This window comes from Bubalus kerabau, chromosome 3, assembly GCF_029407905.1.
Source record: "Bubalus kerabau isolate K-KA32 ecotype Philippines breed swamp buffalo chromosome 3, PCC_UOA_SB_1v2, whole genome shotgun sequence".
NCBI classification, from domain to species: domain Eukaryota; kingdom Metazoa; phylum Chordata; class Mammalia; order Artiodactyla; family Bovidae; genus Bubalus; species Bubalus kerabau.
In genome coordinates, this window is record NC_073626.1 from 27257502 (window position 1) to 27268825 (window position 11324).

At 44.1% G+C, this 11324-nt stretch overlaps 1 protein-coding gene and 1 long non-coding RNA gene across 11 annotated transcripts; one reads left to right on the forward strand and one right to left on the reverse strand.

The window, feature by feature from the left end:
• Nucleotides 1–106: 106 nt before the first annotated feature.
• TMEM14A (transmembrane protein 14A) lies at nt 107–10661 on the reverse strand. 10 transcript variants are annotated; one of them, XM_055571223.1, is made up of 7 exons: nt 10549–10654; nt 7693–7777; nt 6937–7036; nt 6177–6261; nt 3844–3945; nt 2481–2568; nt 107–713 (listed from the first exon to the last, which is right to left on the reverse strand). In XM_055571223.1, exons 4-7 carry the CDS (start codon nt 6244–6246, stop codon nt 674–676), a joined length of 300 nt encoding a protein of 99 aa, XP_055427198.1. In that variant the 5' UTR covers nt 6247–6261; nt 6937–7036; nt 7693–7777; nt 10549–10654; the 3' UTR covers nt 107–673. The 10 variants fall into 10 exon arrangements, with proteins under 10 accessions (XP_055427198.1, XP_055427202.1, XP_055427201.1 ...); XM_055571227.1 differs by lacking the exon at nt 10549–10654 and adding an exon at nt 10127–10257; XM_055571226.1 differs by lacking the exon at nt 6937–7036 and having other exon boundaries at nt 7693–7742; nt 10549–10661.
• Nucleotides 6961–10133, forward strand: LOC129645808 (uncharacterized). The gene is made up of 4 exons (XR_008711503.1): nt 6961–7417; nt 7637–7676; nt 8738–9091; nt 9818–10133. It is a non-coding gene; the product is annotated as an uncharacterized LOC129645808 (long non-coding RNA).
• Nucleotides 10662–11324: the final 663 nt, after the last annotated feature.

Here is an 11324-nt window from a genome sequence, read left to right on the forward strand (position 1 = left end):
TCATGTATTTTCTGTTATTATAAAGGGAGTAAAATAGAATCCTTGGGAAAAATACTATCAAAGATGATAAGGATATAGAGAAGACTTTAAAATGAGAGAAACAGGCTTAAAACAGGTCTTTTATTTGAATACTGAATACATAATATTTGTACAGAGTGTGCTGGGGATGAAGTTTATTAAAGAAAAAAAAAAAACACTGGCAGAAATACAATTAAAATGGGAAAAAAAATCGAATATAACACAAATGACAAATAGATACAAGAGCATTCTATGAAGCCTGCTTTGGGCATTCCATCATCTGATAAGTTATAGTTTATAGTTTAAACTTACTCCAGACATGAGTATTTGGAACCACCATCTATAAAACATGACATAGAAAATCAAAGAGTACATCACAATTTATGATGTACATCACAATTTCATTAAAATATCTTTAATGAAATAAAAATCTAACAATTAGAAAACGGTTAAACTATTTATTAAAAAAAAAAAAAGAAAAATCCCTCAAACTAGTGTCCATATTAGAGGCGACAGTGTTTCTTGGGCAGTTTCCAACATAAAATAAGACCACATTGAACATTCCATACTGAAATTTATCTTTTCAGTACAAACAGTAGGCTTCTGGCCGTTAGAGCAGAACGACTCAGATTTAGTTTTCACTTTCTCTGGCTTCTCAAAGCAGCAGTAAGACAAGTCTCAGGATCATCAAGAGGCTGGATTAAAACAAGACAGGCAAGGGGAGGTGACTCAGGAGGTGAGAGAAGGCTCACATGCCCACCTAACCTGTGTGGTACTAGACCCTGGCTTCCAGGGTGCGGCTCTGCTGCTACTCCCTGGACCAGAGATGCTCTCAGGATCCCTGTACTTGAACTTTCCAGATGTGACTGAACTGGCCACTTAAAAAATGTTCACTAAGTGAAGGAGAAAAATCAGAATTTAATGTTCTGAGAATCTGGGCTGAACTTTCATAAGAGAAATGTTAGGAAACAAAATTTTCAATAGATAGTAAAGGCAAGGAGCTTGAAAAACTCATCAAGGGGCAATTTTGTGTTATTATTACAATCTCAGCTACTTTCCAAGCTTGGAGTCTTGAGTTTTTAACCTGTAAACCCTACTTTGACTTTCCACCACTAAGTATCATCATTAGAACAGGACCCTCATTAGAAATCAGGCCTGTATAATCACACTTTCATTCCCAAATCATAAACATTATATCTAGCCACGCTAGAAAATTCTATTGAAAAGTAGAAAGCAGAAAATTTCTCATTCTGTTACCACCTAGAGATTACTAACATGAAGTATTTGAAGTATTTCCTTTCTATCTTGTTTTTCTATACACAGACTTTCAAAAAATTGAGATCACACTATATTTGGTTGTTTATTCTGTTTTCATCTCCTATTTTGTCATTAATATTTTCAAACATCACTAAATGGTTTTTGAAAATATGAGATGCAATGCTTGCTCAATATTCCACTAAGTGGACAAAACAATTATTGAACCATTTCCTTACTGGTGAATTTTCAAGCTGCTTCTAATTTTTCAGTTCATCATATCTTCAACTAGACACAGAGTTGCAATAGACATCAGTCTTTAGATATATCTCATTATTTTTTTAGCATAAATTGCCAAAAGTGAAAACCTACATCAGAGAAAATGAACACATTGATAGCTTTCAACATATAAAGGCAGCTTCCAAGAAGAATTTAAAATGTTATGCACAAATTTTTACTTGGGAATGTGCTTAATCTCATGGAAAGAATTACTGAGATTAAGAGAAATGTGAAGCTCCCTGTTTATCTTTTTTAAAAATATTAAGTTTTCTCCCTTAAAAACTCAAAATAACTGTGAGACTGTCACTGTCGAACTCTCTAAGAGAGATACCAGATTTAAATGAATACACTTACTGTCTCAGACAGGTAAATCCTGAGAAAAAATGAGGCTGATTTTAATTCTTTATTCTGAAAAAAGGTAATTGTGTACATGTGATCAGATACTATAGCAACACTAAGTGTATTTGATAAAAACATTCCCAGGCACATAAATGTCAGCAATTGATTGAATGGATGCTGCTGCTGCTGTTGCTAAGTCGCTTCAGTCGTGTCTGACTCTGTGCGACCCCACACCAGGCTCCCCTGTCGCTGGGATTCTCCAGGCAAGAACACTGGAGTGGGTTGCCATTTCCTTCTCCAATGAATGAAAGTGAAAAGTGAAAGTGAAGTAGCTCAGTCATGTCCAACTCTTTGCGACCCCATGGATTGCAGCCTACCAGGCTCCTCTGCCCATGGGATTTTCCAGGCAAGAGTACTGGAGTGGGTTGCCATTGCCTTCTCCAGAATGGATGATGTTTGAAGGTTTTATAGTCATGCTGACTGTAATAAAAATTACTTTGACCTTTCAAGTTAAAACTGACTTTTGCTCAAAATTCAGCACTTCAAAATGACAGCAGAGGAAAGAATAGATCAAAATAGGTTTTTCTTACCTTAAACCTGCAACCAGTCCAGCTGGCATGATTTTCTTGGACCTCTTAAATCTCACCCCCATTATGGTGGCCAGGAAGAAAGCTGTAACTAAAAAACAGACCAGTGCATGAACCAGGGCCTCAAACATGTTATCAGTGCTTGCTTGTGAAACAGATGGATTTGATTTCAGCTTTCTAATATAACAATGATTATGTGTTGGTACTGAGTTGCTATGTTCTTGAAAAGATAAAGTGTTCTGTCAAAATACTTTATAAATTAGCTAATCAAAAAGGTTTCTGAGTAAACAAGCATGTTAAAATCCATTACTGAAATATCTTGAAAAGAAAAAGTGTTTTTCTAACTTAAATGTCTATTTATAGAACACTCCTGGGAAGGCCAGGACTGTATCTTTTCCAAGTTTCCTCAGGAATACTAGGCAGTATGCCTAGACTCACAGGAGGCTTCCAATAAATGGAAGGGAAAGAATCAGTTTCTAAAGTGAATCTTTAAAGTAAGACCTGATTAATAAAATAATAGTAGGAAAAGGCTGACTTTATTTTGTAGCATTCCATTTTCAAAAAAATGAATGCTTGGAGACGAAATATATAACAACAGTCTAATAATAATACAAATTCAGAAGCACCACACCAGCCTTTTAGGAGCTGAACCACTATGATAAGAGATTATGTAAGAGACTAGGCCATTGATATCACAATTTAAGAACAACTTTAAAGGCAAAATCACTTGCTGATACACAAATCAACATGACTGGCAATAAGATACATTTACTGTTTAAGTGCATATGAATAAAATGCCCAATATATGTGTATCATTTTTTAAAATATTTATTTATTTGGCTGTGCTAGGTCTTAGTTGCAGCACGTGGGATCTAGTGCCATGACCAGAAGTTCAGACCTACACCCCCTGCCTTAGAAGGCAAAGTCTTAACCACTGGACAGTCAGGGAAGCCCCAGCCTTGCTTTTCTAGGTTCAATCTTAAGGCAAAGTGGAATCTAAAAGCAGTTTGTAAATTCAATAAAACAATCCAAGACTGTCTCTTTTTAGACATTTTCACAGTAATAAAAACTATGCTAATGTGCATTTAGGAGGGTTAGCAGAAAATTCAGACATAACTCCTCATTTTTTCTAATTTTATTTTCTCTTCCTAGTAACAAACTTTACAGAAATATTCTTCTGAGGCCTGGCAGCAACATCATTACTTTTGATCGGGTCTGTGTAGAGAGGAACAAGAATAGCGTTCCATCTCCATACAAGCATTTTGCTACCTGCCAACTCACCAGTATTTTCTAGGACACCTGGGCTGGGTATTAAAAAGCTACCCCCAAGCTTTGATTCTGCATAACCAGGGAAAAAACGCCTTACACAGTGACAGCTTTACATCTCGCTTGTCATTGGAGACACGGTAAGCTCCATAGCCAGCCAAAAATCCAACAAAAAGACCAGCAATCAGAGACAGAACACCACCTGCAGGGGGAAAAAAAAGTAAGGGTTCAGATAGAAAATCTGCAAATGAAGACATGCCTTTATCACTTAATGTGTGATATATGCAACACGTGGAAAAAATGTGTTTCTTCTTGGGCACTGTAACTGGACAAGACCAAATCATGTATCAGCTATCCATGGACAGTTTCTAAGAAATGACTGTTTCATGCAGAACCCCAAGTACACAGCAATGAGAGGGATGGGTGTGGAGATAAAGCCTGCCTTGGAGTAGCGCTTCCAATGGCAACTGCATGATCTTAGACAATTATCTAACTTCTTTATGCCCCTCTTTTATTCCCCCTATTCTCTTTGCCTCTATTATTTCACTCTCAGGTTGTGATGATAAAAATAAGATAAATGATGTTTTCAACTCATGGAGGTAGATGGGGTCCTATGCAAACCAAGCAGTGGTTCTGTCCTGAATAATTAACAAAGCTTCCAGCCTCAACACATCACGACTCAGGGGTGGATCAGGACCACAATGAGTAACAGGAAAAACCCGGTCTCTGATTCAGCTAACCAGCTGCCAACCCATCCCCTTCCCCACCCAGTACCCGCCCAGTGCTGCCCCGGGCACTGGGACAGACAGAGAGGACTTCCTCTGCCCCGGGTAGGGAGCAAGAGGGTACACACCAGTGATATGTGACTAAGACATATAGTCCCCACTTCAAGGCACTCACTCTATTTAGAATCTATCAGATTGGAATCTCTAGGGTCAAGGCACCTCTGGGGTTTTTTGGGGGGAGAGGGATTTAAATGTATCATTTGTTTTTATTGAAATATAATTGATTTACAGTGCTGTATTAGTTACTGATGTACAGCAAAGTGATTCAGTTACAAGTCATCTCTGTTTTTTAAAACATCTACAGAAAATTCAGATTGCAGCAGGGTTAAGAACCATTACAGCAATGCACATACACACACACACACCCATCCAGAAACCGAAGCCACATGCACTAGGTTCTAGCTTAATTCTTCAGGCAACAAGTGGAAGAAGATGTCTTATAACTAAAGTAACACTCTCCTGCCACACCCTCCAGCAACCCCAACACACACACACACACACACACACACACACAAGCTCTCTTTTTTACCTACACCTCAAAAAAATCACTCGGAGAAGTCAATAGCAACCCACTTCAGTACCCTTGCCTGGAAAATCCCATGGAGAGAGGGGCCTGGTGGGCTGCAGTCCATGGGGTCGCTAGGAGTCGGGCACAACTGAGCGACTTCACTTTCACTTTTCACTTTCATGCATTGGAGATGGAAATGGCACCCCACTCCAGTATTCTTGCCTGGAGAATCCCAGGGACGGGGGAGTCTGGTGGGCTGCCATCTATGGGGTCGCACAGAGTCAGACACGACTGAAGCGACTTAGCGGCAGCAGCAGCAAAAAATCACTAAAAGAAGTAACTTTCAAAACCATATAGACCTGAAATTCAAGTCCTCCAATGTCACTAATAAAACAGTCTTCAAAATATAACTTCATTTTATGAATTTCTTAAAAAAATAAGAAAGAGAAATTTGGGACACTGTGACTATATAAGTGCATTTACCTTAAACAAACTAAAATAGAAAACTTGGCCTTTCATTTTTTCTCCATGAAAGTCTTTTATCAACTGGGTGTTTTCTCCATCTTGGGACAGAGATGAAGAGACCACTTCAGATATTATATCTAAGTATTGAACAAATTTTCTGTTGCAACACACAATATCAACATAATTCTGTTTTTTGACACTTTTGCGACCCCATGGACTATACAGTCCATGGAATTCTCTAGGCCAGAAAAGTGGAGTGGGTAGCTGTTCCCTTCTCCAGGGTTATCTTCCCAACCCAGGGATCGAACCTAGGTCTCCCACGTTGCAGGCGGATTCTTTACCAGCCTGAGCCACGAGGGAAGCCCTTTTGACACTATGAGTATGTAACAAAAAAACAAACTCATCTGATAATAAGTGAGTAGCCCTGAGGAGTTCAAGTCAATTATGCAACTGATATTAACAGATGAAGGGAGACTCAGACGCCCAGGCTCTGGAATGGCAGGCTCTGTTCACCCAGCCGCAGGGAACCCCCCTCCTTCCCCGAATCCTCCCACCACATGCTGGTCCTCAGCCACCTGAGGACTTCATGTCCTATTTATATTTATAGACTCCTCAGATGATCCCAGCACAAATTCCCACCAGGTCCTTTTGATGAAAAATCTGGTTTGGCCTCACCTCTCCGCTTATATCCCAAAATGCTTCCGAACGTCACCAGGGCTGCATAACCAAAACCAATCAGGTCCATTGGCAAGGTTCAAGTCTAAAGCAAGGGGGAAGGGAAATATTTTACAAGATAAAAAGAGTCTGGGGGAGCAAATGTATATAAAAATGATGTGCATTCCACAGAATTAAATAAATTAATTTCTCTAGTTCACTAAGAAAAGGGCAGCTAGATCTTCCCCCTCTCCCAACACTCAGCCGCCGTCCCCCTCACCCTCATCACTCTCAAGATCACTGAGGGAGACACCTGAGGCTGATTTTCCTTTCCTGTCTGCCAAGACTTGCTGTCCTCTCAGTTGGGGACGCCTTTCCCACTCCCCAGCAGGACTTCTGCTCTGGTTAGCCTGGTCTCCTAGCGGGGCAGTGACCCTGCCATGTTCACTTTGCACTCCGGTGCCTGGAACTTGCCCCCTTCTCCCCGACCAACATTCTCTACGCACCATCTCCCTCTGAACCTACTTTCCTTCTCAGCCACACCCCTAACCTCCTTAACCACGCCCATCTCAAACCACACCCTAACTTCCTTAACCACGCCCCTCCTCAGCCGCACCCCCTAACCACCTTAACCACGCCCCTTCTCAGCCACACCCCCTTAACCACTCCTTCTCAGCCACACCCCTAACCCCCTTAACCACGCCCCTTCTAACCACACCCCCTAGCCTCCTTAACCACGCCCCTTCCCAGGCACACCCCTAACCCCCTTAACCACTCCCACCTGCACGGTCCACCTGGTCTGGAGCGTCTGCTCTTCTAACATCCCTGACCTTAACTCTATCTTGTAATTCTTTCTTTTTTGTACCCGCTCCTCTTCACACCTAAGAACAGGAAAGGGGTAACAAGGACGTGTGCTTGTTGACTGATTCCCTTTCAACGTGCTCTTTGCTTTGTTGTGAGACAGGTCTCCTGTGGTGGCAGAGACACCCACGCTTGGTCCATGGGAAACCACTGAAGGATGCAATGCAATGCAACCCTGGCAGGAAGTTAACTGCGTGACCGTGAGATCCTGCAGGCCTCACAGAAGCAGCTGAAACACCCATGGGTGAAAAGTTCGAAGAAACTCCATGGAAATCCTGCCTGGAATTCTCCAAGACGTAGGAGAAAGAGTGCTGGCTACAGGTTGGACACATGGCCTCTGGTCACTAGTGGCTGCTGGACCCTGGACCATGCCCCATCTCTAAAAGGCCAACTCCCCCAAAGTGAGGGGAATAGACGAGATAAGCTCTAGAGTTTTTTTTTTTTAATTATTATTCTAAGATTCTGGCGGTGACTGCACATCTTTTTACATCTCTATTTTTCTCCCTGGGAAAAACAATTATCTTTGTATACATGAGGAATGGTATATGAGAATTTTTTGTATTTTCACAATTTTCTCACTGTTTGCCATTTAGGTTAACCTGGTCTTTAATTCTCTGCAGCAACTGGTAACAAACTGGCCCAGAAGAATGGAAAAGGAGGGTAAGTTAGCACTTACTGTGAGGAAGGGTCTGGGGTTGGGAGCCCAAGGCACAGGAGGTGATGGCGCTGAAAAGGAGGCAATGATGGAAAATTCTCAATGTCTGTGGGATGAAGAATTAAAACAGGATGGTTGTTGATGCCCAAGAAGTGGTCCAGTGGGGCTGAATATAGAAGAAGGAAGGACGTGTGTTCCAAAACCATGGATAAATCATAATAAGGATGTCGTTCCTGAGCAGTTACCATGTGCCAGACACCACTGTAAGGCCTTATATGTATCAACTCATTTAATTATCACCACGACCCTAGGAGGTAAGTACTATCATTATCCACTTTGCAGATGAGGCAACTAAAGCACAGAAAAGGCAAGTAGCAGCCCTGAGGTCACACAGCAGAACCAAGATAGCAGACTCAGAGAAGTTTCATTCCTAATCAGTAGTACTTCCCAAAACAAAGTTAGCTGCCAAAAGAGTGAACGTACAAGTGAAGCTGAAGTTCCTGAAAGTTTTCACTTCTGGGTTAAGCACTTCTTGGCCTCGTGGCTTAGCCCACACTGCACTGTCTTCCACCTGGAGACCTATCACCCTCAGCCCTGTGAGCACCTCACGTCCAGTCCTACTTCCTGTCTTTCTCAAGGAGCCCATCACATTCCACGGTGTATGCTTGGCTTCACCAACGTGTAATGTTAGGCACGTTCCTTAATCTCTCTGTATCTCAGTTTCTCCATCTGTAAAGCAGGGATAATAAAAATACCTACCTCACAGAGTTGCTGTGGTGATGAAATGAGTTAACACTGTAAGGCGCTCAGAACCCATGCCTGGCACACACTGAACACCCAACAAATATTAGCTGCTCAAATGATGATTCCTCCCTTTCACTCTTACACCCATTTTTAAGCTTGATGTGAACAAGGGCAATACTACTTCAGCACAATGAGAAGTCAACTGAGGCAGGGTGATTTATGATGCAGGCGTTCATAGACTCAAGCCATAATATTACTGATATAACTTGCATGTATACTCAATTACATCAACGACTATCTCTTGGGTGTCTTCTATGTGCAGGCAGCAGGAAGAGATGGAAAGCCCCACTGATGGACACAGCCCTGGTCTTCCAGGACTTCCAGCGCAGCACCAGGAAGGCCACAGCTGCCTGAGGGAGCCCCCGGAGGAGAGGCACAGGCCCTATAACCAGGAGCTTCACCCTCCCAGGCTGGCAGCCTAAGCTTCATTCTGTGAGGAAGCAGGGACGCAGCTTGGACCTTGAGGCCGGCAGGAGTAAAGCAAGGGAAGAGTCTGGCGAGGAAGAGTATGTCCTAGGCAGAAGAGAGACACCTACAAAAGCCTAGTGGCATGAGACAGCATGGCATGGTTTTAAAACGGAGAGAAGTGCAAGGGGTGTGAAAAGAGCAGGCGCTGGTGAGTAAGGGCCGGACTACTCCTGGAAGCCCTGTCAAGGGAGTATGGTAAAGATGGGCTGGGAGACTGATGCAATAAGCCAAGCAAGAGATGATGGTGGTCTGGCCTGGAGAAATGAGAGTGGAGTGAGGTGGACATGTCAGGGGGTTGACTCAACAAGTCCGGAGTGGGGGAGTGGGGTTGGCGGGGAGTAGGGAAGGGATAAGTCTCTGGCTTGGACCACTAGTGGGGATGCTGTTTCCTGAGACAGGGAAACAACATATTCAGTTTAAGATGACCAACATACAGTCAGGAAACATCCTTACATACAGAGGTGAAGTTATGAGAGAGATCACTCATCATCAGGTGGTAACTTAAGAAGCTAGTTTTTTCCTTAAGTCAATCACCTGCTGTGGAAGGCTGGTTCCTTTCCCTCCTCAAAGCTCCCCAGTTTTTTCTCTGATCCTCTCTTGGGGCTCTGATGTACAGTCACTTCCGTTGAGCTCTCTCCTCTGCACCAGTCAAGGTCCTTGAGGACTAAACTCAGGAATAACTTCTGCCTTAAGATACTCTGAAACCGACCTACTCTCGGTATAGCTCTATTGCCAGGAAAAAGCCCTTCATATCCTTAGGGAGCCGAGTGTTGTTCTAAGGAGCCAAAAGAAATCTATTCTCAACTCTTGTAAGGGTTTACAGCGAAAATCCAAACAAAAGGCAATTCTCCCTATCGCTCCTTTTCCGTTGCAGGACGGTTTGATTTGCTCAGAATCACACAGGAAAGCCAGAGGCTGCGTTAACAAGGCGGGGACCGGAATGAAGATGGTGTGCGCGACGCATCACGTGCTCCCATCGCAAATGCAATGCCCACCCCTTGGAAAGGCCAGAAAGCATCTTGGGTGCAATGCAGCAAAATGATTTACTGCTCAGCGCACAAAACCAGGTGACAGGGCCCTGCCTTGTCCCTAGCCCTCCAAAATTTGGAGAACCCACTAAGAGATCTCCCTAAGCTATTATATAAAAAGCATTTCCATATGCTGAGTATCAATAATTACCTACCTTTGAACTCCTTGGGGCTTGAAAGACATTTTCGAGTGAAGTCTGGGTGGTGCTGGGAAGGTTTGAAACCTTACCAAGCATTTCTAAGATGATCCAAGGGCCTCACCCCTTTCTCCATCTCTCCCTAGCTTCGGGAAAGGAGGAGGGAGGACAGGTAGGAGATTCAGGACCTTGGAAGGAAGAAATTCGGGGACTTCCCAGAAAAAGGAGAGAAGCGATCCCCGGAAGAGGAGACTCCACCCCCTGGAAAATCTTCCCAAGTTTCTCGGCATCGTTATCTGCCTATTTCTGCACCTTTGCATGAAAATTACGGGCACAAAGATCTCGAGGTACAGCCAGATGTACAGCTCACCTGCAGCCTTAAGCTCTCCCCGCGGCTGAAAAGAAAAAATTTGGGAGACAGCTAAGGGAAAACTTCGTACCTGGAACCGAGAAGCTAACCTCGCCGTCAGAGCCTTCCCTCTCTGAGAGCTCCCCTCCCAGCACTGGGCGGGGCTGCTGGTTCCAGGAAGCACCGGCCCCGCCTCCGCACGCGCATGCTCAGCATCCCTTCCTCCGCAGCTCGGTTCTACCCGGCCGGTGTCCTACCCGGCCGGTATCCGGCCGGTGGCCTCCCAGTGCAGCGGAGATTGTTACTTGGCTGTACCACCTGCAGTGCCGGCGCTGTAGCATCTCAGGCGGCGGCCACACCTGGTCACTCGCTCGGGACCCGGCCACTCGGTCCGGAGGCCCGGCTTTCGGTCCTGGCCCTGATCCTGGGACTGGAGCCTGCTGCCCCCTGCCGGACGGAGCGAGACTGGGCGTGGACCTGGGTAACGGGGATTCCAGATGGCAAAAGATTTTTAACCAGTATAGAAATTCCTGCATTTAAGGGGCGTTTGTGGGGCCTCTCCAGCAGGCCTTTTACGTACTCTCCAGCAGATTGACCCTATTTTCAGCGGAGGGAGCTAAGGTTCGGAGAGGCGAAGGAGTTTTCCACAGACTCAACTCCTAAGCGGGGTGCAAAGGTTAGAGTCCGAGTTTGGTTTCAAAGCCCGACAACCCTTCATTACATCGTACCATCTACGACGTTATCTAGATGTGGTGCGGAGACCAGCATCCTGGTAAAACCCAGGATTTGCCGGGCTTAAGTACCTGAAGGGACCAGGTACAGAGTGCCAGAACTGAAAGGCACTAAATCATGTCTAATCCGAGAACA